The sequence below is a fragment of the Geospiza fortis genome, unplaced genomic scaffold (assembly GCF_000277835.1).
Source record: "Geospiza fortis unplaced genomic scaffold, GeoFor_1.0 scaffold219, whole genome shotgun sequence".
Classification (NCBI taxonomy): domain Eukaryota; kingdom Metazoa; phylum Chordata; class Aves; order Passeriformes; family Thraupidae; genus Geospiza; species Geospiza fortis.
Window position 1 is genome coordinate 1,000,118 of NW_005054376.1, and position 27,280 is coordinate 1,027,397.

The 27,280-nt window shown below is 40.7% G+C and overlaps 1 protein-coding gene across 3 annotated transcripts in view; it reads left to right on the forward strand.

Moving 5' to 3' along the window:
- The window catches only part of FARS2 (phenylalanyl-tRNA synthetase 2, mitochondrial), a 230,300-nt gene that overhangs the window by 150,795 nt on the left and 52,225 nt on the right, over positions 1–27,280 (forward strand). For all 3 annotated transcript variants that reach the window (XM_031060234.1, XM_005424907.2, XM_031060235.1), the window contains one exon: positions 3,949–4,100. In XM_031060234.1, coding sequence (XP_030916094.1) covers positions 3,949–4,100 — 152 coding nt within the window. The remainder of the gene's footprint in view (positions 1–3,948; positions 4,101–27,280) is intronic.

The window sequence follows — 27,280 nt, forward strand, 5'->3', positions numbered from 1 at the left end:
TACACAGAGCCCATGTATTTGCTATTTTATGCTGAAAAATGGGTTCTGATGGATCCTGTTGCTGCTTAAGACAGCTGTCCCCCAATAACTTGAGCTGCTGCAATTATTCATCCAGCGCATATTAATATAAACAAATCAGAGGGGCAATTTTTAGCTGGCTACAGCAGGCTGTGAGCTGCAGTGGTGAAGGAACACGCACATGTTTGTTTTATCGGCTGCTGCAGGGGCAGTAATCTCAGGCAGAAAGGCAGAGCAGAGAAGTAGAGGTGAGGAATGCCCTGAACTATCACCAACCCATGTGAAAGACTGACAGCCCTGTGTTTTTAGTGGTGCATTCCTCAGGCAGATGTAGGCATAGGCACGGCAGGCTGGCAGACCAGGTTATAGCACTGGTGTCCAGCTACCCATTTCTATACTAAAATTAGCATCCTGAGAGGGAAAAGCTTGCAGTTTTGGGAAATACTTGGCTTATTTAGTAGTCAGAGAAAGAACTTTGACTAATGACTAGGAAACATATAGCATATATAACATACGGATCTCCATAAACTTCCATTTTAATATTTAAAGAAATTATAGTAATTCAGCACTCCTAAATTGTTTCACTTTGAGTGATTGAAAAATGTGATGTCATTATTTCCAAGATTTCCTACAAGATGGGTTCAGTGGAGTCCTATAGATAGTGTAATTTCTGGGAAAGCATTTGTTTTCTGAGGCTGTTGAAAAATGTCAGTGATAGTGTGCTGAAGTGTTTGAAACAGAAAGTGAACAGAACATTTAAAGTAGCACTGTGGTGTCAAAACTTTGATGGAACCAAAAGGAGGGGTGCAGGGATGTCTGTGCATCAGCAGTGCTTACTGACACACTTGACCAGTGCCCTGCAGCAGCACTCTGCAGGTAGGATCAGCTCTGCTGTTTCCTAAACATCTTTTCAGTTCCTCGGAAACCTAAGGGGGTGATCAGGGCATGGAAGCAGGAACAGCAGAGCTTCCAGGCTCTGGTGGTGTGCTAGGGTTCAGCCAACACACAGCCTGCAGAACCAGATGTGTCCTGGTAGCTTTTCCAAGCATTGTGCTGGAGGACTCCTGAGCCATGAAGAGAGTGCAGCTGGAAGTGGTGGCTGGAGGCAACAACAGAGTAGAAGATTTAGTGGGAAGAACACATTTCTCTCAAGGGGAGCCTTTGAAAGGTCTGTAAATTCATAAGGACATGGTCTCTAGGATTGGCATTTGCCTTGAACTTGAAAAAGGACCAAAATCAATGGACTTTGGACCAGTCTGCTGTTATAGAGCCGGAGAGTTTAGAAAGGATCAAAGAATGGCAAAGTGGTCTGTTGGATCACAGTATGTATTTGCTGGAGTGCCTGAATACAAATTTAGGAACTTCATTTTGGCTTGCCAATTGGAGACTCTTTAGTAGCCTATTCACATTTTAGGTGTAGCTAATAAACTACGATGTGACTCATGGAGCTCTACAACAAACAGATCGATACATTTGAGAACTAGGAATTTTATCCTTATACTAACTTTAGTGTTGATATAAGACTTACTGCAATGATATTGACTGCAGCCAGGTGGTGAAGGGACAATATAATATGGGATTATTGCCTTGCCTTTTACCATAAAAGATTTTTCTGTATTACAAGGCTCTGAGAAAAGGTTAGTAGCTAGTAATAAAAAGTTATGCTTATGTGATGTTTTAGGCATTTGTCCTTCCAGTCTTTGTAGCACAAGCATACACACACAAAACTACAACGATTGTTTTTCCACACTAGTGACACTGGACAGAAAAAGCTGCACACACAAGAAATTAATTCCCTGCTTCCCATGGGCAGGCTATCTCCAGGGGAGCAGGGCCCCATCACATGTGATGCCTACCTGGGAAAATAAACACCATCACTCCACATATCCCTTCTTCCCACTTTATATACTGAGCAGGATGTTGTAGGGTCTGGAATATCCCTTTGGTCATTTGGGGTCACCTGTATCAGTTGTGTCTCCTCCCAAATTCTGCAGCTTTCTTGCCAGTGTGGCAGTACAGAAAAATGGAAAGGTTTTGCCTCTGTGCAAATACTGCCCAGCAATAACAAAAGCATCTCTATGTTACCAACTGTGTGTTCAGCACAAATCCAAAACACAGTCCCGTGCTAGCCCCTGTGAAGACAATTAATTCTTGCCAAAACCAGCACAGGACATTTCTGAGTTACCTGAACATGAAATTAGTTTTCTTTATTGTCTTTGTACTTGTGTGAATGAAAGTAGGTGCCTTGATCATGCTGAGACTCATAAGCCACATCTTCTGGTTGAATAATTAAATGTCCTGAACTGTGAGTTCAGTAAGTTTTGTATTAGTCCCACCAAGCTTTGAAGGGTGTTCAGTATATTCCTGAACTATAGCAGTGGTAAATAAAGTGGTAGATAGGAATGAGGTGAGACTATAGGGGTCTACTGCAGGATTATAACTTTATTTACACTAACATGTGTATCAGGTTGTTGTCTGAGGAGCATCTCCAGCATTTGCAGCTGTGACTTTTGTGGAGCAGAGACATTTGCATTTCATTCATTAGTGTTTTATCAAAAGCTCTTTTGCATTGGATTTGTTGTGCAAGTTTCCTTTTTTTAATTTGATGTACAGGATATGAATTCATTTGACAACTTTATTCCTTTAACAAGTTCAATAATCATTTGCGATTCACAATTTTATTTGCTGGGGGTGTTATTAATTTAAAACTGGCACTGTATTCCTTATCGGGTATTTATTGACTGGTTTACACTCTACAGAACAGTATTTGAGTAAATCAGAATGCTGTAAACTTGCCTTATTAACAGGTTTATTGCTTTAGCAGGTACTCACTTAAGTTTCCACTGCTCCATCATCAAACATTCCCAGACATGGAATACATTTTGAGTGAGATATTATATTGTATAGACCAAGGTGTACACATGGAATCTCTTGTATATATAAAGAAAATAATAAAATAGATGTTTTCTCCTGCAGACTCCAACTATCTTGTGCAAAAGTACTTTTTTCAACTGCAGAGAATTAATGCAAGGCAGAAGTAAGATCCTGTATGACCTAGAGGTCATGAAAGGAGAATGTTACCATTTTCTGTTCTTCAAAGGGCAAAACTTCTCACCAAAGGTGAGATCTGAAACCCACAGAGTCCTGGGAAGTTTCATCAAAACTGAAAAGTTAATTATCTGGTTTCATTCCTCTTTCTATTCCCATTTTTACAAATAACAAGTTACACTATCTGCCCACTCTATGTGGGAAGCAAAGGTTCCCCTTTGTGTTTAAAAGCCTAGTGTGGTACTTGTGGAATGAATAACTATGTTAACAGCCATATTTTTTTGTGTTATTGTAGATGTTTGGATGTCTACAAAATCCACCAGAAAGTGAACTGATCCCCCTTTTTAAGCCACAGTGTGTTTCTTATTAAAACATTTTAATAAGAAGGTGCCTATTTATAAGACTTTGTTAAAAATTCGACAGTAAAAATAATAAATATGTTGTGTAATATAAGAGTGTTATAAAATGCATATGAATTTTATACCTGAATGTGACAAGAAGTTTTGAATCTGCAAAAAGTCTGGAAAATGCTTTTAAAAAGTGCAAATCTACCTAGTGAAAAACCACCTGACATTATCTCATCCTTCTAAGCAACTCTGTTGCAAAAGTGTGTTCAGGGTCATAAACTCTAATTTTAGCAAACAAAAACAAGATTTTTCTTATCAATGAAAAAACCAAAGTTGTTATGAGGGGATCTTTAAAAGACATTTCCTAGTATAAAATCTTCCATCTCAGTCATTTATGAGGTCAGTTTACCCTTCAAAGACCATTTCAAAAAACCTCAAAACTGTGTACTTTGTGTGTTATGTAAGTTCAGAACAGTTGTAGATATAGTTATCAAGTCCAACCATGTATAAAGGTATGCTTTTAAATTTCTTTTAGCCACTCAGCCGATATCCACCTTTGATCAATGACATCTCCTTCTGGCTGCCTTCTGAGACATACTCTCAGAATGATTTCTATGATTTGGTTCGAACCATTGGTGGAGACTTGATAGAAAAGGTTGTCCTGCTGGATGAATTTGCCCATCCAAAGTAAGTGAAAATTTTAACACCTTTTTCCTGTGGTCATAGTATAAATATTTTGTGACTCTTTTAGTTCTGTATACCAAGAAGTTCTTTATTCTTACAATATGTGCACATTTCATTTTTTAGCTCCAAAACTTTCCTGCAGCAAAAAAAAAAAACACCAAAAAAACAACTTTTCATTTAAAAGAAATACTACCTATTTTTCAGTTTTCCACTAGTACTGAACTTCTGGTATTCAGACTACCCCAATGCTTTGTGCTCAGGTTTTGACAGAAACAGTGAACAACTGCCTTCCTCAGTACATCTGGCAGTGCGTGACACTCCTGTCCGGCGCGTGTCTGACATTCTAGTCTTGCTCTTTGCTAAGTGAATGAAGTTTGTCTTCTTGTTCTCTTCCTTTCTTCTTCTAGTCTTGACACACTAGTAGACCTTTACTATAATGTCAGTACTAATAATGGTTTGTTGCAGAATGCGATTGTTGGTGTTCAACTGTGAGGGAAAAAAAAGACCTTGTTCATTTCTTTCTGACACTTATTTATATGCTGTTGAACAATCTCTCAGGCTTCAGAATATTATATGGGTATTGCAGCTCTGACATGACCAGGGAGTGCACAGGGTATTTGTCCAACTGATAATAACAGTTGCCTCAAAAGCAAACAAGTATCAGCTATTACATATGTACTGCTTTTCAATTTGTTCAATTTGTTTGTTTCATATGTACTGTTCCCAAATCAAGAAATAAAAAAGCTGCTGGCTATCTAGCTATCTAAAACTGAGGTTTAAAATAATTTTTCTTGAGACTTTCTAAAGTGCTGTAGGAAGGCAAATAATAAACCTTTTTTGAATATAACAGGTAAATGTTTCATGATATTTTCCAACACCTATAGATTTTTTATTTTCTGCTTTCTACATCCTCTGTTGTTCTTTTGAATTTGGTATGTGATGGAGGCCAGATGAATTGATTGTTCTGTGGCCTAGTTTTCATGGCATTACAGTGGATTTTTATTTTTGGGGGATTTTTTCCTTTTTACCCTTTTTGTGTAGTGTTATATGAGACTGTGCTGTGTGAAGAAACAGAAATGGAAATGAAATTTGCATGGTCATCGTAAAGCTTTGAGTCATTAATTCTTGAGTCTTTCTCACATGCAAATCGTGCAAAAGGATCTTAACTTACTCAAGATGGTGTGTGCAGAAGAGGAATACAGGTTAGGATAAGATAATGAGTACCTTTCATTGTAAAGAACAGACTATATCTTTCAGGAAAATTGAGAAGCAAGTTTATTGCAGGTATGGGTAACTTCTTATTGTCACTTGGAGTGCACCATAGTATCAGTTAGCACAAGAACATAGACATTGAAGGCTCTGCACACAGATCCTGCTGTCTTCTATCATGATGGTTCTGATACAGTGCAATCAACATTTTTTGGTAAAAACTGAGTTGTTGAATCCCATTCTGGAACTGGTCCTTCCATTCATTCATGCCAGAAGTTTATTGTATGTGTAACACCTCAGTGCTCATTGCCAATTTTTGTCTACATTCTCCTCAGTGGTACCAAACCAGCAATTATCTTCGTTGTTACATCATCTCTTAGGGTAAAATCCTATGTGTAGTGCAAGCAGCTCTTCCAAGTCGGAAAGTTTGGAGGAATCTTGTTCCCTGCTTCCTGAAACAGTGGCAGTATTATTCTGTGATTACTCTCAGCATCTTACTGGGGAAATCCACATGCACTGTGGCAGCCTGCCAGCAGCACTGCATCAGTCATGGCTCAACTCACAGGTTATGCTTCTCTTCTCTGCTGAGAATATTGGCTTCCATACTAGTAGAGTGGTGAGGTAGGGACAGGATTCACTGTTCTGGTTTTCTACTATGTGTGTTTTCTCCTTTGATATGCTTTGACACATACAGAACATAGTCCAGGGATGACAGTTGTTCCTCCTCAAGGAATACACCTCTGGTTCTCTCTGTAACTTCTGCAAATAGAAGGGAAGGTTGATTGCTCACAGAGAATTGTCACATAGATTTAGGACCTCTACTAGTTTTGTTCTCTAAACCATTTAAACCTCACTCAGCAGACATCCAAATATGTTTTGACACTTCAAGCAGGAAAAATTTCTCACCTTTACATCTGAAAAATTTGAGAGGTGACACTAATGGATTGTTGGTAGGTTATGTTGTAGTCCTCTTGGTTTTTTACATCTGAAAAATTTGAGAGGTGACACTAATGGATTGTTGGTAAGTTATGTTGTAGTCCTCTTGGTTTTTTCACCTGCAACAACAGTAGAAGAAATCATTTCAAATGTCCCATTAAAAAATCAGTAATTCCAAGGAGATTAGCTGCTGCATTAACAAGGAATCATAAATGAAGACTTTCATAATGGTTACTTTGCCCTTTCTTTTTAGAACAGGATGTGAGCAGATATGTAACTTTTGAGAACTGATGATGTAAGCCACATCAGTAATTTTGTTTGATTTTTAAAGGCCTTGGAAGACTGACGTTTTGAAAAGAGTTTTCTACTTAGTCTTAATTCCTAGATAATCATCTTGTTATGGGAATGATACAGTGGTTTCTTTAATTCAGTGTTTCAGAAAAGCCTCTGGGCACAAAAATTAACATAAGAGATCCTCAGCGTTGCTATGGATCTGTATGTTACAGGTCTAGGTACTTGTAATCATTATCTTGAATTTTTAGTGAATCTCCTGTGGAGGATGGGAGAAAAGTGTCTAGGACTGGAAAAACGGCAGTGCTGCTGTTTTGAATGTTAGTTACTTACAAGCAGCTTATTAAGTTTATGCTTGTATTTAATCACTTCTAGAATTTAAAATTCAGATTTTTTTAATCCTTTAAAAACACCAGTTTCATGAGGAATTAGGACATTTGGTAGTCTCATTTTCCTTCTTAAACTGCTTTTCTTAGTTATTGGACTATAAAGATCTGAAGGTAGAAAATGTTATACAAATAAAACTAATTTATAACACAAAAAGAGGTCTTTAAAATCCCTTATAGAGGCTGCCTGTGTAATACTGTGTAGTTGCCTTTTCTGTGGTTCAGAAACTTTTCAAGATTTCACTGGGCTTTAGACTGATACCCATTCTGCAGTGTGTTGCAGTTATGGTGTGTATTAGCAGAGAAAATGTATTTCTCTACAGGGAAAAGGAAAGTGGGGGCAGGAAAAAGCATGAGATAAGTAATTGTTTAAGCAAGAAGAGATGCCTGAAAGCAAGTAAAACTTGATTACCTGCTTTGTAAGTTAATAATATTGAGACAACTTTTAGGGAAGCACAGGAAGAAAGAAGTCTCATTGCTGAAAAGCACAAATTTAGGAGAATGCCAAGTTTCTGTGCCGGGGTAATTAAGAACTGTTCCAGCCTAAAAGTGTCTTAGGTAAACTTAACTGAGCAAAATCAAAACACAGCACTGAGGTAAACTAAGTAATGTGTGATGTGTCACACAGTCAGGGTTTAACTTCATCCAAGATGAATAATGCAAAACATGGCTGTAACACACCTGTTACTCAGGTATATAAAGAATCAGCCAGCATATGTGAGGGAAAAGTTGTGACTTTTCTAAGTGCCAAGAAAACTGAGTGAAACTGGTGGTTTTGGCAAGAACAGGAGCAGGCCATCTGTAAGAAAAGCAGAGAAGTGTCTCTTTGCAATGAGCAAAACATTTTCCACAGTCCATCCTGTGTATTGCAGCTATTTTTGCTTGATGCATTAGCTTCAAACAGTTAGACTTTCATACATTTGGATGGTGGAATGTATTTCTCCATGCATGATGTGTGAAGTGAGTTCACTGTGACTTGCCTGGAGTTGTCAGATGCCCCATGAGCTGTGTAACCAGCCACTGGAAGGCAGTGGCACTGTTTTTGCTACCTGACTGAATTATTTCTTTCAAATCCTTGGAGATCTTTAAGGACCTTTAAGCATTGCTGTGCAAATACACAATGAGTGAGGATTTGTAGCTGACATTTTCCCCCTTGGAACATTTTAGTGAACAAACATTTGCAAAAAAAAAAAAAAAAGAAAAAAAAAGAGTTTTGGACTATATTGATACTAAAAGAAGAAAAGAAAGGGGTGTTTCCCTTACTTTTTGCAATGGCTGTTTTATCCTCCATATATCTTTACGTTTAGGCCTTCTACTACTCAACTTGTCTAAGCTGTCTAATCAATATGAATGACCTTCAGAAATTAAATCAGAAAGTAATCTCTTTTTCAGTAGACAAGACTTCTCCAGTTTTGGATAGGAAACAGATTTCACAGGAAAAACAAAAAGGTGGCTGAATGGCAGTCAAAAGGTAGAAGGGTCTCTGCCTGCTGTGAATAAGCAGATCAATGCAGAGAATCCCAGGAAGAGGGATTTACATTCTTTCATTCATACAGTTTTGGTGACATTCAGATGAGTACTGTGGCTGCACACATGCAGAATTTCAGGCATGGTAATTAAAGCATATCTGGACAAAGTAATAGAGGAAGTACTGGTTAATCACACATGGTAGAATATGTGATAGAAGTGGCACAAGACATTTGTGACCCACATTGTCCTTGATGAAGAAGACAGAGAGAGATAAGAGTCCAGGGGTGAGAACTTGTCCCCTAAAATGCAGTACCAAAGACAGAATACAGAAATGCTGAGGTTGTTATCTTTGCTTTGGGCAAGACCTGCAAGTGTGTTTTTCAGTTTAGTGTGCCATGTTTCGCTTGTGTAAGGTATCTTGTGTAATCCCATGACATGTGATGGCCTCACATCTTCATTCTGAAGATGTATTTTCTGCATCACCTACATTTTTGCTGTAAAGTTATTTTCCTGTTGGTCTTTCAAAGTTAGTTACTAATATTTCCATTTTGTTAGAAGGATATGGGAAGTAAGGAAAGATATGGCTCCACACCTTCCTTTGCAAGGAAGATACATAGGTAGACTGAAAAAGTTATAAAAAAATGTAATCTAGACATGCACTGTGTCCTCAGTGTACTTAAGAGGTAAATTTTTAATCAGAGCAACTAAAAATATTCTGAAAAGGCAGGGTGGAGACAGTAAGGGGGGAAAATTGATTTGCTGTGTTTTGACGGCTATGCTGTTAAAAATATAAGGGGAATAGGTAAGAAAGGATTTATTCTTGCCTTTGAGTCAATTACTTGCACATTTGTGGGGTGAGATCTGCACATTTGTCACAGTCTGTTAAATGAAGTGAGACGAAATGTATTGGCTGCTGTGAAGGAGGAAGGTAGGTGCACTGTGGCACCATCTTTAGAGATTTTGGGAGTACTCAGATGACCTGTGTCTCTTCTTTTCCAAACAGTAAAAGGAAGAGATCTGACAGCAAAGAGTCAGATCCTGTTGACTGCTGTGTTGTGTCAATGCATGCCCCTAGCTCCTTGTTAGTGTATAGAAAATACAATGTAAGAATATCACTTTGCACCAGATGCCAAATCTTGCACTTTCCTTATCTACATGGAGATAAAATCAAATACTTTTTAGGTCTGGTTTATTCATTAAAGCTGATTTGGTTTTGTCTTGCTTTTGGAATAGGTGAATTAAGCAGAATAATTCTTAAGTGCTTCTTGCTGCTAGTATTACGCAAATTAAAACAATCAAGTCAGTCCCCAAACACCTTGTTGTTCTTCAGCCTGAGCACTTTACAATTTGCTGAGGGATTCTTTGAGATTACCTTTAACTGCTGAACTGGCAAAGTCCCAGCAGCAGCTTCTCTGCAGAGAAAAACAACCCAGGAGCTGCTTTTGACAGTAGCCAGCAGAGAATTGGTTTTCAATTAATGAAAAATGTTCTCCAGGGGTTTTTTTGGGTTTTTTCCCCTGCTTTTGGTCACATGAATGTCAGACTATAACATTTTTGAAATAGATTAACTGTTCATGGAAGGATCTGTCCGAGGATTCTCATTCACTTCTGAGCCTTTCTTCAGCTGTCACAGTATAGCATAACCACATAGTGGCTAGTTAAAACACTACAGTAGGACCCCCAGTCCATCTCCTCTCTTCTCCCTTTCTTGTCCTGACTAGGATCAATGCCACCTGTTTTTTCTTGAGAATAAGAACCTTTTCTGTCCTTCCTGCTACAGTCATGCTCATGACAAGGTTGTCTACATGTGCTGGGGCAATGCCAAGCACAAATACAGGCTGAGCATAGAATGGCTTGAGAGCAGCCCTGCAGAGAAAGGTTGATGAGAAGATTTTGGGTGTTGGTTGCTCCACATGTCACAGCACCATGCACTTGCAGCCCAGAAAGCCAGTTGTATCCTGGGCTGCATCCAAAGCAGCATGGCCAGCAGGGAGGGAGGGGATTCTGCCCTCGTGGGACCCCACCTGGAGTGCTGCATCCAGCTCTGGGTCCCAACATAAGAAAGATATGGACCTGTTGTAGGAAGTCCAGAGAAAGCCACAAAGATGTTCAGAGGGCTGGAGCACCTCTCCTACAAAGACAGGCTGAGAGAGTTGGGGTTGTTCAGCCTGGGGAAGAGAAGACTCCAGGGAGATCTCAGAGCACCTTTCAATACCTAAAGGGGGCCTGCAGGAGAGCTGGAGAGGGACTTCTTACAAGGGCATGTAGTAACAGGACATGGGGTGATGGCTTTAAACTGAGAGAGGCTAGGTTTAGATTAGAAAGAAATTCTTTGCTATGAGGGTGGTGAGGCACTGGAACAGGTTGCCCAGAGAAGTTGTGGATGCCCCATTCTGAGAGACTGGACTGTTAATGGTTGATGACTCAAACAATCGACCACTTCCCTCAGGTGCAGAGGGGCTGTGTATACCCATCACAGGAGGGTACAGCTGGGTGTTGAACAAGATAAAGGAAGGGCCTGATAAGAGGTGAATCCTTGGAAGCAGGGAAAATGCTTTTTGTCATGCCAGAGTTCTTACACAAGTGGCTCAGCTATGAAAAATCCCTTCTGGAATAGTATCAGGATATTTCTACATAGCTTGAGGGTATTCATCCCTGCTGATGTGCCATAATTGCTGTAATGTTTCATAAGGTGCCATAAAAGTCTGAAAGTGTCATAAACTATCAAACACTCCTGAAGTGTCCTCTGGTCCAAAGTATTGCATCATCCAGTGTAAAACTCCCCACTCCAGGGGAGGTACCTGGGTGTTCTCACCTGAACCTAAGTGAATAAAGGCACTAGACTCTGTTTTGTGGGCTTCCCCACCTCTGGTAGAGGTGACTGTTCCCACTGAGAAGATCAGAAGAGGACCAAAGGGATGTCATCAGTACCCACAATGGTGGGCGTTTTTTTTACTGTTAATCTCTTTCTCCCCCCTCTCCCCCCACCCTCTCCTATTTATTTGTCTTTCCCTCTCTCCCTCACAGTTACTGTTAAATAAAAATCTGCGCTATTGACTATAGCATGTGGTGTTGTTTGCTCCTTAATTCAGGCAGAAACATCTCTCTAATAGTTTTAACAACTATATCTTAACACCATTCCTGGAAATATTCAAGCCCAGTTTGTATGGGACTTTGAGCAACCTAGTCTAGTGGAAGATGCCCCTGTCCATGGCAGGTGGTCGGGAACTAGATAATATTAAAATTACTTCCAATCCAAACCATTCAATGATAGTTTTATGATTCTTTTGCCTTGTGGGCTTCAGCCTAGGAGATGTGTGTGTAATGGAATTTGGGTGCATTTCACTCCCGGTAAATGTGTGTATCAGGCACTCCCTGTGCCCCAGGCCAACCCAACAGCCAGTGCTGTTTGATTGATTCAGTCACAGTGGCCCCAGCTACTCTTTGGGCTCTTCCTCTTCACTGCCTTTTTCCCCTTAGAACAGCAGCTGTGTAGAAACAGCAGCTCCATTCTCACAGCAGCCCCTGCTTGGAGGTGGTCAGGGACTTTCTGGCCAAATTAATTTAGAGTAAACACTGGGCTGCTCAGAAAGAGATGCTTTATGAAGACATACAGGTTCTGTTCATGGCCCAGCAGAGCTGAGATAAGCTCTCAGGTGATAAGGTTTTCATCCTGACTGCCTAAAGGAAATTTAAAGGAGCCAGGAGTTGCACTCCGTGTCAGTAACTCCAGGGTAACCCTGCCATGCTGATTGATCTATGGCTTCAGCAGATCCTGCGCTCCCTGCTTTATAGCAGTCATGATGCCCTGCTGTTCCCCACCAGGAGTGAGACTATTGGAATTTAACTTTCCTAGATATCCTGCACAGTGGCAAGGACATTCATGGAGCCCAGAGCACCTATTCTGCTAGGGCTTGTTTTTTTGTTTGTTTTTTTTTGTTTGGGTTTGTTTGTTTGTTTGTTTGTTTGTTTGTTTGTTTGAGGAAATGGGACTGAAAAGCTTTTAATTCTTCCTTTTCCTCCCTGGCAAAAACATTCCTGATTGAAATGAATATAGAGAATCAATTGAGTAAATATGTATATATATATGCACACCCTTGTTCCAGCTTATTTGTAGTACAAAACAGGGTGAAGTCAGAGACAGCAAAAAAGAGCGTGCACTTCCATAGCACAAGCTAGAAAGTATTGTTTGATATGGAAGCAGACCTTTTCAGTGCTGCATTTGTTATCTGTATATGTGCAGACTTGGAATCTGTCTGCATACTTTCGTTAAGCACCCTTTTCAAAATTTTTTTACTGCTTGGCCTACAGCTTTTGAATTCCAGTGTGAATTCAGATACTTAATTCCTTTGGGTTGCTTTTACAGTCCCCCAGATAGCAGTTCCCTATCCAAATCCGAGTGTCATGAAGAACTATGAGAGGAATGAGGAGTGGGGAAGTCCTTCCTGTAGAAAAAGCAAGCACTTGAACTGTTCTAAAAAAAAAAACCACCAAAACAATGCAAAATTTCTTGCTTTATACAAAAATCAAGTGAGTTCTGTGACTTATGTCTTTTTACACAGCCTGTGACTGCTAGTTCAGATCTCTGATGCCAGTGTTTATTTGAAGACCATCTAATTGTGGAAGAATAAAAAAAGGAATAATCAGCTGACCATGATAGACAGATTCTACTTTGTTTGCTGTCCTCAGTGTTCAGACAGGCACCATGCAAATAGCTGTTCTTAATGGGTTCCTATTGAAGTCTGAGGTTTCCTTCAAACCACTCTATTCAAATCAATTGTGGGGCAGACAGTGTTCTGCTTTACCATCCCTGGCTCTCCAGAGTCTTCACCGAGAGAATTCTTTTTACTAACTGGAAATAATTTACTATAAATGAGCGTCAGTAGGAGTCCCATTATTCTTTGGTGGGAGGCTGGTTGCTAACACACAGGCTTGTGGGAGGATTGGTATTCAAGGAAGGAAAAGATGAAGTAACCACAGGTTCCCATTAGAGGGTGGGGGGAAACACAGCCCTGAAGTGTGATGTATCACTGGTGATATTCTGTAGGAAATGTAATCACCCTTCCCAGGTAATAAGAGAGGGAAACTTAAGTACATGAGCAACACAGAAGACAAGCATCAAACCCCTTACGTGTTCAGGCAGATGCCAAGGACAGACTTGCTGTATAGAAAAGGAATTGCTGGAGTCACAATGAATCATTTCTAAGAGGCTGCTCAGCTGAAGAGCCTTAACCTTTCTTCATCATGTCAACCTGAAGTCAGCCATTCACCACCAGTTCTCAGATGCAGCCCAGGAATCTTTGCCACAATTCCCAGAGCACTTCACAGCAGGTGTCACAGGAATTAGCACGGTGATTTATTGACAAGCAGTGGGATGGTGAAAAATGGCTGAAGGAGTCAGCTGCTACAGGATGCACAAGAGAGAGCAATAGGCTCATGAGTGCCTCTGAGTTCAGAGAAATCCTAGTGAATTGCTCACCTTGTAGAACAGATGTGGAGGCTACTCCTGTGCAGAACTGGTTTTCCTACTCTGCAATGGTGAGCATACTAGAGTATGAGAAGCATTGCAATGAATGTGACTATGTCAGAGAGGGAAAGCTTTTGTAATCTCATTTGTTAGATGGTGAGTATTGTCCCTCTCTACTCACTGAAATAGTTTTCTCTGCCTGTGCCAGTGCTCTGGCTCTCTGCTGCTGCCTGTGATGCTCATGGCTCTGCTCTGCTGTCTGAGGGTGAGATTCCATACCCTTCCCTTCTTGTCTTGGTCTCTATCCCTTCCCCATTCATTCTCCCACAATAACAGTACAGTCTAGGAAGTCAAGGTGGAGCAGTCCTGTCAGGGCTACCAGTGATGGATGACAGCACTGCAGGCTGAGAATCCCTGCAAAGGAATATGGGTGAGGGACAGGAATGTGTTCTGGCTGGGTGTCAGGTCTGTACCTGAAAGTAATTTTTCTTTAATACAGTAGATGTGTCCTTCATGTAACGTTTGTCCCTCTCCTCCTAAATCAGCTTTTAAATGAATGTTAGTGTGCAAGTATGACATGTTTGTTTTCTGCAGTGTCTGAGCAATGTGGAGAAAAACCTGTAGCACATCCCAAGCTCTCTCAGATTCCCTTCAATTCTTGACTAGAGGTCTGCATGGGAAGGTAGAGATGGCTCTGTTTGCTCATGGCTTACAACAATCTTTGTAGCCACAGAAAGTGGCCACAGCGCCAAGGCAGCCCCAGCACACTTTCCTTGGGGCAATGAAGGACGTGGCTGTCCTCTGTGTGTTGGGAATTGCATGTGTGTGATGCCTGCACATATTTGCACTCACTGAAAGCCTTCCTCAGAACTGTTGAGTGGGATAACAAAGTGGCCTGGCCCCTAATTCTTAGACTAGATTCAGCTAAATATACATTCTATAAAGCTGCCAGGATAGGAGATGGGAGGAAAAAGTCCTTTTATTCTTCCTAGTACTGCATGGAAGAGTGATGGATATAGCACTAAATAATTAATCCTAGGGTTTTTTTTATATTTTATGGATCCAGAACATATTTGTTGTAGGGATAAATAAAGCCCTATAGCTAGGAAGAATTTTCTTAAGCTGAATCAAAGCATTATGTAGCTCAAAGGTTGCTTGTCTCCATACTGGGAAATGTAGCTCAAAGGTTGCTCATCTCCATACTGGGAAATGTCAACAAGGTTTTCTTTAATTTCAGAACAAAAAAATTTCAGGATTCTTAAAGCAGATCACAGTATCTTCCCATTGTTTTTGTGTTTCATGGATATTTTATTTTAACCTACCAATTAATTTTAAATAATTCATTTTTAAAAATTGCAGCCAGCATCCTTGTCTCTGGGTAAATTGAAGGGAAATTCATGGTCCTGCACACCCCATAATGTCTGTATATTATAGAGGTGGACCTGAGCTGAAAAAAATACTTCTGGATGGTGACTGCTGCCATACCAAATTCTTCCAGAATTCGGGTTTCTGCCCCAGTTCTCTCAAATGCTGTCTGATAACATTAATATTAAAATGAACACCATGCAACTGATCTATTATTTATCAAGCATCACACAGAAATGCAAGGGAAGGGTGCCTTTTAAAAATCATTCTGAGGATGAAGAAAAGATTTATGCTTAGTATTTCCATGTCTATTAGTACATATGTGGGACAGATGAATAGTAAGGAAATGAATTACTCTTCATTCTTTGTGAATGAACACCAGAAACGAGACAGATGAAGACTGATTCTTGTGGGGTTTTTTTATTACTTTGATATATGAAGGACTCATAGTTCTCAGCTGAGATATTGCCACCCTCATCCTCTGGGCCAGCAACACAGACTGAAGTATTAAGTGACACATCTGACAAGCCACAATGGAATTTTAACAGTTTAGGTCAGAACAGTCCTTTCAGTTGTGCTGGGCAGATGGGATGTGCATTGGGAACGTGAAGCTCAACTAGGATGGTGCAGCAGATCCTAGTTATTCTTGAAGTCAATGCTAGGCTCAATTACACAAAGCCAAGTGTTTAATTGTGTCATGTAGGCAGATATTTTTCTTAGGGTTTGCTGATGCAGATATTCTTGGGTTTGGCTTTATAAAATGAGTCCTTATTTTCAGGGCTTCTGAGTGTTAGCAGCTCCCACTGAAATTGGGTATTGTGGGAACTCATTTTCATGGTAATTAGGAATAAAAAGAAGCATCTACTGGGAAATAATGTATGGGCACACATTCTGTGATAACCAAGTAGCCAAAGGTGCTGCATGTTTGATGGACAAGAACTAAAATCTGTGACTGGTCAGACTCTCAAATGGAGGAAATGCTATGCTCAGTCCTGAAGAGCTCTTGTTTGTTGACCCCAGCTGTGTTTCCATAGTGTACAGCCAACAGAGAGCAGCAGCACCTTAGAGAGATGCTGCAATTATGGCTATTAGTTTTAATTGAAGAACTGTGTCCTTAACTCAAAGCTTACAGGTAATTTATTAAGGTCATTAAAGAAGGTGTACACTGAAGTAATGTCTTGCAGAGCACAACCATAGAAAGAAAAATACCATACCAGGGGAAAATGTTATGTGTTTTAAGCTCTCTGTTACAGACTGTAAATGAAAACATGCAACCTGTAATCCATGGTAAGTTACTGTTCCAGTGTATTAGTTTGTTCTAATATATTCCACCAGTTCCACATGAACAGACCATTTTGGTGCTGGAAGACACAACTACTAAGAAAAGTAGACTTGAAAATAAAATGTGCTGTCAGCAAGCCACTTGTAAGTGATATTGGGAAAGATTATATAATACATTTGGAGCTCTTAACGTTCTTCACAATCAGGGTTGGCACAAAATGAGCCTCCTGAATGTCATCCCAAAGAATTCTTTTTTTTGAAAACACATTCTTAAATTCCCACCAATTTATTATTCTTTTTCCTGCTTATAATGTGGAATTTTCCATACTGGGGAAAGGGATAGTATTAGTTCTTGAAGAACTTTTCTTCTTTGAGTGACACTGAAACTCCCTGTGGCTTTCAGTGAAGCTGACAGTACGACAAATGCAAAATCAGGACCTCAGATCTCCTTCCAAAGTCCACTGAAGTCAGTAGAAGCCATCCCATTGACTTATGTGGGGTTAGGATCAGGCCCTTTGTGGTTTCCTTGCTCATTAAAACCCAGTCTGTCTACAGAGAGCACAGAGTAATTTTTCTTCCGGGAACCTGGACTTTATTGCCAGTGAATTTGGTTCTCCATTAAGAAATACGATGACTGTTGTTAGAAATGCTCTTGTTATTCAGGAGGGAGATGTTGATATTTGCTCAGTAAAATGGTAGTTAATAATGAGATTTTCATTACAGTTGCATTCAGACATCCTTCCAGTTTTCTGGTATTTTGAAACTACAGGAGGCACCTAGACGTTGTAGGGATACACTTACACTGTGCTTAGCCACATTTTTATGCATTGTAAAAACTGCTCAACTCTGACTGAAACATCAATCATCCCCAACTTTACTAAGGACAAATGAAAATATAGATTTATTATGAAATATTCTCATACTGCAACACCAGGCCAATCAAGCATAGAAGATGAAAGAGCAGCTGAAGCTGTAACTAGGAATGTGGGATTTTCCTTACATATGGTGACATCAACGCTTGCAAGCATGGGGCTAGGAAGGAAGGGATGGAGGATGTAACCAGCCACTGCTGACCTTGCCTTTGCCAAGTTGGACTTGTGCTTGTATTGCAAGCACACCCTGGTGTACCTGATTTATATTCCTTCATCATGTTGTTTGGTTTGCTGTTCACCATTGACAGTCATTTGGGGTGCTGGGAGGACTAGCAGCTTTTCCATTACTGAAGGATAAAGAATGCCCTCTTCACAAAGAATCATAGTACATTGTGGGGAGCCTGTCTTAAAAAGCAACATAACTGCTTTGGAAGAGCATCAGTGAGTTTCTTGAGTAGTGTCAGGAAGATGCAATCAGGGTGTTCTTGGGTTTGCCTGTAGTTTGTTCCTGTGTCTCAAAAAAAAAAAATCTGAAATGATTAACTTCTACATTAAACTAAAAGATGTAATGACAGAATGGAAAATAAACTCTCAGGTGACTAAAAAGACTAAAAAGTGAAGGCTAGTTTGCCTAAGCATTATTAAGCACTGCAACTGAGATTACAAAAAGTTTACCTTCACTGCAGAAGTTTGACTGCTCTGATCAAGGCTGCTTGATAACAGGCATGCCTTAAAGGATGCACACATGATCTCCAGGTGGCAGATCTGTCATGAAGCTCACACCTGTTGCCACCAGGCAGTTGTGGTAGCAGAACATGGGGTGCTGGAGTGATCTGATGAGTGTCCCTCTAGCTGGGTATCATGTAGCCAGCAGTAGCACAACTACGATGCCACAGAGGGTGATGTATGAAATCCTTCCCTAAACTGTTAGGGAATGAGGCCTCTGTTACAGAACTACTCCCTAATCCCCGTCTGTTACTGTTTGCTTATAGTGGAATGGCAGGGACTGTTCATATATAAAGCCAATTGCAGTTTAATCCTCTTGGTTCTTGTCATCACTAGTATTTTGTGGCATTGAGTCCCTAAAGTTATCCACCTGTTCTTTTTAAAGTATCAGTTTGAAAAGTGATTTAGTTCTGTTTGACTTTGTAGTAGGAGGGCAAGGAAAAAAATACTTCTTAATTAACTTTCATCATACTGTGTCTATTTATTTAGTTCTGTTGTTCTTTAAGATAAACAGCCCTGATCATGTCAGTCCTTCCTAATTCAGTCATCTTTCTTGACTAATAACTTTTCCTGTCTGACTCAAGGACCCTTTATTATCTCCATATATTTTTTGGATGTGGAGGTCAGAGTGAGCTGGTATCCATGGCATTGACTTTTATGCTGGTTTTTATGCTTTTATGTTATAATATTTAAAGTGGTTTGTTTTTCTTGTTGCTTTGGGAAGATTTTAGCTTTTGCTTACTGTATTTGTGCTGAGCAAAATTCTTGATCTGTTGGAAGACGGCTTTCCTGCAGTGAACTCTCTTATTATGTTGCTGGATTTTATTTCTATCTATTTTTTAGCAATAAGTTTTGTAATATGGTTATTTATGCTTGTATTGGGTTTTCATGGCCTGTTTTCTGGTAGTGGGGGGGCACAGAGGTGGCTTCTGTGAGAGGCTGCCAGAAGCTTCCACCATGTCCAGCAGAGCCAATCCTGATGGCTCCAAAGATGCATGTGCTGCTGGCCATGGCTGGGCCAGTTAGAGATGATGGTAACACCTCCATGGTAACAAACGTGGGAAGCAACACGCAGGCACCAAGGGCAGGGGAGGAGGTGTTCCAGGTGCCAGAGCTGAGATTCCTCTGCTGCCTGTGGTACAGACCGTGGAGGAGCAGCTGTGTCCCTGCAGCCCCTGGGGATCCACAGGAGATGCAGAGATCCACCCATAACCCATGGAGGAATCCATTCTGGAGCAGGTGAATCCCTGGAGGAGGCTGTGATCCTGTGGGAGACCCAATGGAGAGAGGGGGCCCTACTTCCAGGCTGGAGCAGCCTATCCTTGGAGAACTGCACCCTGTGGAAAGAGGGGCCCAGCTTGCAGCAGTTTTGGGAGGGCTGTTGCCTGGGGATGGACTCGCACTGCAGCAATTGACAGGGAGCTGTTGCTCATGAGATGGAGACACATCAAAGAAGTTCACAGAGAGCTGTCTCCTGTGAGAGGGACCCCACAGTGCAGCAGGGGAAGGACTCATCTCCCTGAGCAGTAGTAGAAGCCTTGGGTGCTGAACCATAACCCCATTCCCTGTCTCCTTGTGCTGCTTGGGTAGGAGGGAGGGGTGGGGGAAAGGTGTTTTTAAGGGTTTATTTTACTTCTCATAATCTTACTCTGATTTTGTTTGTAATAAATTCACTTTATATTTCCAGTTGAGCCTGATTTGCCCATGGTGGTGTTTAGTGAGCAGTCCCTCCCAGGCCTTATGTCAACTCATGAACCCTTTCTCTCAGAGGAAATTATCTCTCCTCTGTCCCACTGCAGAGGGGAATGAGTGAGCAGCTCTTGTGGGTGCCTGGCATCCAGCCAGCATCAACCCACAACAACACTGCTTTTTTTTACCTGTCGTTATTTGTGTTTCTAGTCTAAGTCACAAGCTGGACTGGATGGTGGGATGAAGAGATAGGAGTAAAGAAAAAACCACCATTCATCTTAGGTAGTATTGCCTCTGTTCTGTAACAGAGGTATTGCTGCCTCAAATATTTGGGATTTTTTAATTTATTGTCAACAAATATTTGTGCTATACTTGGAATGCTCTGTTGTGAGGTCATTTTTCTTTCAGACTTTGTTCCTGTGTGTAGAAGTAAGCACGTGGGATTTTTTTCTCCAGTCATTTCAGTGGTGTGTTTGCAACAGGCTGAGAAGCACTATTTAATTCTGGTAGCAAATAATAACGTTTATTAACCTGACACTTTTTCAGATAAATTCCTGCTACTTTCTTAAGACAACCTAAGACTTTTTATCCCAGTGCTTCCTGAGCTCAGACTGGCTTCTCAATTGCAGTAGGGCCTATTTGGGTGCCTTTTCCCCTGAAATTCCATTGAATTTCTGCTGAGGTGCAATGTTTTAATGCCCCAAAATAGCAACTAATGATAAGAGCTCAGTAAAAACAGTGCTTAGCATACCAAAACAATTTTTCTTCTGGCCTGGAAGCACTGAAGAGAATTCAGTTCTTTGTGACCACCTCAGATCATCCCTTTGTCCCAGTATGGGGTCTTTCTCTCCTTGTTTTCCTGCACAGTTTCCAGCAGCTGATCCTCCAATGCTGCTTGCCAGACTGTGGCTGCAGATCCCATCAAGAAGGAATCTCTAGCAAACACTTTTTCTTAGGTTTGACTACAGTATCAACATAGCAGCTGTTGTCAAAGTAAATAAAACAACCTCAGTAAATTGTCTGCAAAGCCCAACCTGTTCTACACAAGTTACATTACTCTTACTTTATCCATAATTCCAGAGTGTCTCTGAAATTACAGTTCTGTGGCTTTTCCCAGTGAGTGGCACAAACACCTGAGCAGCCAAAGTTGCAAAAGTGACTTAATAGTTCCTTTTAGTTTTTAAGCAATTAACTCCGTGAGCTAAATTCTGTTCTTTTAATAAGAGTTAGAAAATATGATACAAATTCTTCTCCTGCTTTCCAGGGGGTTTTAGTTTAAGCCGCACTGATGTTTGAGCTCCTGTGTTCTGAAAATGCGTAGCCACTTTCTGAGCATGTGAAGAAGCTCGTCGGAGCTGCAGCTGAATCTAAAATCTTCTACTGGCTCTCACAATTCCTAGCAGTGCTGAGACAAGCCCATTTTGGGATGCTTCTTTACACTGTTTTTTAAGATAAGGGTGTACTCCCTCCTTACTGAGAATGTTTTTGTGAATTTTAGGGTTTTCTTTCTCAGCGTTGGCCTTTGCCTGTTTGTCTGTCTATTACCCTCCCCTTCCTCTCCCCCCAGTTTTCATTTTCAATTATTTTTGTTTATGTTGAACTTCTGCCTGCTCAGCTGCAGCAGAGCTGAGTTTTGGCAGCCTGCCTTGTGGTGTGCCATCCTACAACTTCTGCTGCTGAGCAGCATGTTGGAAATTGCTTTGAAATAAATCCATGTTGGACCAAAAGCAGCATCTTTGTTGTTACCCCCTCATAATAATTTGGTGCTATAATTGGAATTCTCATTTGAAGTAAATAAACATGATGTCAGATGTATAGACAGATCTGGATGCACAGTCAGTGAGAGAGGGATGTGTGCATACAGCCCTCTCCCTGGAAGAGAGATGCATTTGCAAAGCATGCATGGCACTTCTGGTGCCTTGGGGCAAGTTAGTGCTGGAGGAGAGCGTGGGCTGGAGGGTAGCCCCAAATCCCCACTGGGCCACCTTGAGGTCTGTCAAAGGAAATGTTTGCTTCAGTGCTGCTCCTGACATGAATGTGGCCCTAAGCCTCGTGTTGTTTCCATTCTCTTATTTGGAAAGGTAATACTCAGGGGCAAAAATAGGAATCTGTGAATCCACCATGCTACTGATGCTTTACCAGTCCTTGGATAGCATGTGGGAAGGGAGATGAGGCTGTGGGCTTTCATGGTTCCCTCTTGTGTGTAGGCTGATCGCTGTGCACAGTCTAGGATTTCCATTTCAACAAGGATATGGAGGAAATTCAGAGAAAATTGACAGGAATAGTCAGAGCAAGGGAATGACTGAGAAAACCACTTCTGGTAGAGACAGTTTGGTAGGTAAATAAAGAGAGATTTAGAAAATAGTGGGTTGGTTAGAGAGGATGGGTAGAGAAGGATGGTTTCATGGCTTCTAGTACAGAAAGCAGCATGCTTCAAGGGAAACTGCTAGGAACCAGCTCCACAGCAAGGAGGAACCCTTGGCAGGAGGGTGACAGAGATGCCAAAGGCTCATGTGGGGAGACTGAGTTAGTGCAGAGGAATATATTGACACATGAAAGACACACAGAAGCATCTCAGAAATTATTTGTGTTGAGAATGGGTTGGAGCCCAGAGAGGCTCATGCTGATACACATGCACATTGATTCCATTTTTAGCTTCAGATATCCAGTCCTCAAGACTGTTTAAAAGGGTGTGGTGTGATGGAGTGTCATGATTTGGCACTGGCCAGACTCCAGGCACCCACTAAAGCTGCTCGCTCATCCTCCCCTGCTACAGCTGGACAGAGGAGGGAAGATGTAACAAAAAGGGTTCATGAGTTGAGATAGGGACCAGGAGAAAGCACTCCAAGGGCTCAAATTAGAGATATCAAGTGAATTTATTACTAACAGAATCAGAGCAGGATAATGAGAAGTGCAATACGCTCTTGAAAAAACCCCACCTTTCCCCCTACCAGCCTCCCTCCCTCCTTCCCGCTGGCAGCACAGGAGTGTAGGAGCATGGGAGTTTGGTCAGCTTATCACCCCTGATTTCTCTTGCTGCTCAGGGAGAGGAGTCCTTCCTCCTCTGCACCGTGGGGTCCCTCCCACAGGAGACAGTTCTTTGTGAGCTTTTCCAATGTAGCTCCATCTCATGAGCAGCATTCCTCCCAAAACTGCTGCAATGTGAATCCCTCCCATGGGCAGCAGTCCTCCCAAAACTGCTGCAATGTGAATCCCTCCCATGGGCAGCAGTCCTCCCAAAAGGCTGTGGCATGGGTCCCTCTTCCATGGGTTTCAGTTCTCCAAGGACAGGCTGCTGATATTCTTTGTTGCAGACAGGACAGGGCTATGTAGACTTTGGTCTACAAAAAAGCTGTTCATATCCTCTTGTATGGTAATTCAGTAACTTGAAATTGTTTTTTTCCAGGGCTTTCAAATCTGGGCATTTTTGCTGCAGGCTGCTGCCCATTTCCCCCCCTGTGTCCTCATATTGGTTTTTGATTAAAAAAAAAAAGATCTCCTGAAACCTGGTGGCATTAAAGTCTGGTGTGTAAAAGCAGTGTTTAAATCCACTTTGTGTTTCTTTAATTGAGAAATGCCTACGACTCAGAGAGTTGAAATTGCTTTTTCAAGCCAAGCACATGGTTGCTGTTTGTCTGTCACACCAGCAATGGTTCCAAGTGTTTTTGTGAATTCAAATGAATACAGTCTAGTGCAAGCCAGAAAAGCAAGGGAGGAGAAGGTACTGATGAGATAAATGTGAGGTGGGCAAGACCTGCAGCACAGCTGATTTGCAATTAGCATCTTCCCACTTCCCTGTTGTCTGCCTGTCCTGCAATGCCAAAGGAGGCAGAAAGACTTGGGTTTGAAAGGATGTTAAAGGTGGCTGTAGAAAGCTGTCAGGGCTACAAACAGAGACGTGTCTGTGGTGGTGGCAGAGGAGGAGCAGGTTGTGTCCTGCAAGTTTCTGAGGAAGGAGCCATTTAGCACAGCTTGATGGGAATGGGGTAATGGCAGTATTTGAGATTAAATGGGGGAGTAAATGATGGATGAACTGCATTGCCCAAAAAAATACTGTATGCAGCTGTCATGGCTATGTCCTTAGGATCAACAGCTGTTGGAACAGTGTGCAGTTATCCCTACACTGTCCCCTTTTCCTCCCTTACACTTAACTGCCCATTGCACTCCTGTTGCTCAGTGATGCAGTAGCACCTATGAAAAAAGATGAAATGGCAGAGATCGCACTTAAAACATAACTGAAAATCCTTTTGAGTTTTGCTGTGTTTTATTTGGTTGTTTTTTTTTAAGAATCACTTTTCATTTCAGTTTCTCTCTAAGCATCCAAATGGGCTTATGTATTTCTTGAAAATAATAACATTACTGAATCAGTGAGGGTTTTTTTCCTGCTGCTTTATCTGACAAAATTCCTTCTTCTCCTTTAAAGTATTAGTGATTCATATGCAAACATTCCTGAGGAACTGGGAATGTTGGTACTGGGAAAAATATTGGCATTGGAAAGAAAATAAACTCCAGGAAGAGACTTACTGGCTTCTTCAAACATTGAATAAACCAACAGCTTTCAGAATTTAAAAGATGAGCCTTTTAGAATTGGGTCATTTTCTATATTGCCTCTTTTTGAGGGGTACTTTGGGGACCTTGTTGAATTGTTTGTCCTAGAAAGGTGCTGCAGAATTTGTGCCAGACTGTTTTTCCCTGCAATGGTCTGCAGAATTCAGTGTCTGCAAGCACAGTATGGGTGGATATAGGGCCAGTTTCTCTGCTTGTGATTTCTGGACCCGTCTCCCTGGTGGGACCTGTGTTCCCCTGACTGTTTTCCATGTGGTCACTCAGCTCCTTATTCATTATGGTTTCTCAAAAGCTGGTGGCTTTCTGATAATATTTCTTATACAGGATCCAAAGAGCTGCAAGCCCTCCCTCCCACTAGAATCAGCCCAAAGGGTGGCCCTTAGTCTATGGCTTGACTTCACTTTGTGCTTCACTTTGGGCAGTATCCTCTTATTATTTTAACCACTACTTTACAGATGAGTATTCCACCGCTTGGTGCTCTCAGTCTGAAGGAAGTCTGTTTCTGACATCATCTTAGGTGCAGTCCAGGTATGAGGATGCTTTTTTGGTAACTTCCAGTGCAACACTATTGCATAGAAAACTACAGAGCCGCCTCTAATGCCTGGAAACTTGGGTAGATATGTTTTTGAAACAGAGACTGTGTGTGAGTGAAAATCATGGAACTGGGAGAAAACAAGGCTGAATGTGTTTTTTCTGTAACATGAAACTGTCTAGACAAAATAGTCTTTATAGGTAGAACTTACACAGCAAAGAAACCCCCAGATTTATACACCATTAATTTAAATTTTACAGTAAACTTCTGTATTACATTTCTTATTAAATTGTGGACTCCTTAAAGTGATTATCTTTGAACATTTATACTTTTCTATAACTTGATTATTTTTGTACCTAATAAAATTCTGAAGAATTTGATGTTATTTCTTAGTGCTTAGAATGGTATTGCCCACTATTGTCATTAAAGTAAGTTGTTTAAACTATTCTTTATGCAAGTTTCTTCTCTTGACTGTTCTTCAAACCTAGATAAAATCCCTCTTTTCCAGAAAACCTATTGCTGCAGACGGCATATACTTCTGTCCCTGCCTGACTCATTTGCCAGCCTTTCCCCTGTCCAGAGGCTACAGACCTGTTCCTCATTTTGGTTCTGTTGTCCAACCTTCTAAAAGCAGAGTTGGCCCTGATTTCAGGCCTGGTCTCTCAGGGTTTTATCCAGTCTGCTCTGGGAAACTGCTGAGGATGGAGATCATACAGCCTCTCTAGACAAACTGCTCCACTCCTTGCCTGTTCTCATGGTGAAAGAGTCTTTCCAGATATCTGACCTGAAGCTCAGTTAATTTAATCCAGCCTCCATCTTCCTTGCATTCTCCATCACTACCCAGTTTGTTTCTATATTAATTTATTTGCCTTTCATGCTGATCTCTATGTCCAGTTACCTGTGGAATTTTCTCTGCAGTCAATGTTTTTAATCATTTAGATCAGTCCATCATTACAATGCAGCACCTTAAACCTAGAAAGAGCTGAATGGGAATGGAAATGCCTGTTAGTTTAATGAGATGTAAATAAAATACTTGGCCAGAGTGTCCTTTCTTTGGAAGGGTTTGTTTTGTTTGGGCATGGGATCATCTGTGTCCTGGTTTCACAGTAGGTGGAGAATGTGATGGTGATGAAAATGAAACAGGAGCCCAACTGGTATAAAATGAGGGGTATGAGAGCCAAAGGCATATGTGTTTCATTTCTCAATAAGGCTGAAGTTTTATTCAAGGACTAGAAGGATGCAGTTGGACCAGGCAGTCCATAATACAAATTCTCTACCATCCTGAACAGAGTGACAATAAACAGGGTGACAATACCAGTTTAGTCCTTTGGAGAGAATAGCTTAGCATTTAAAATAATTTAATTGTCTTTAATCATGTAATCAAAGTGTATCAATCAAGTGTGAAAAAGGGCTCAATAAATTTAATCATGAAACACTAAATTATGGAAGGATGATAGGTTTAATTTTGTCTTTTATTTCTTTTGACCACAGAGAAATCTATTGATTATGATGCTCAGGTAATTGCTAATCGAAGTGATGGTTTTAATGGCACATGATTCACTGTGTTTTCTACTTCAAAAATATGTTACATGTTCAAGAAAAAAAACTTTTGCTATTTTTTAGATTTTCACTAGCAATCTATTTTTAAATGGAATCAAGAGACACTCTTGTAAAGCTGGTCTCTTATATTATCCAGCATCAGATTTCTTGGTCATTTTAAGCACAGTTGAGAATCTACCAGCAACATTTTCTCTACTGTCATTTTATTTCAGCTTTTCTAAGTATCTCTGTGTAGAAGTGTTTTAATGGGAGAACTTGCTTGTGATGTTTTGTCTTCAGATTTTTCTTCCTCAAGGGAAGCCTGTTAGTCTTTTAAAATGACATTATAAGTTGCTCAATAACCAGCTTGGGAGTTGGAAGAAATCTTTGAGGAATGCTGGAAGGAGAAGAGACCTTTTGAGTAGCAATTTACTAGCTGTTTGTGGAATGCTGAGTTAATATAAAGCTGTATTACTATTCTACCAGTGCTAATAATGCATAACATTATTCTTCTGTATTGCATTTTTAGAATAATCTATGTGAACATATCAGTCTTCACAACATCCTGTGAGAGAGATAACTATCAACATTATTCTAATTCTCATCATGTATTAAATGAGAATAACAACTGTTTCAAATGGAGAGTTCAACAAGAGGAAAAACAGCGTGTTTCTACTAAAAATCCTGTAGCAGGTTGTGTTGATCATCCCTTACATCTTTCTCAAGCTCGTTGTTATACTTTACCTTTGCAAAAATACCTCTTATCATTCCAATTTGCAAATTTCCTATTTTGCTGAAAATTATAGAACAGCCCATGTTGGGTTCAACCTTTTGTGGAAAAGGGAGCCTAGATG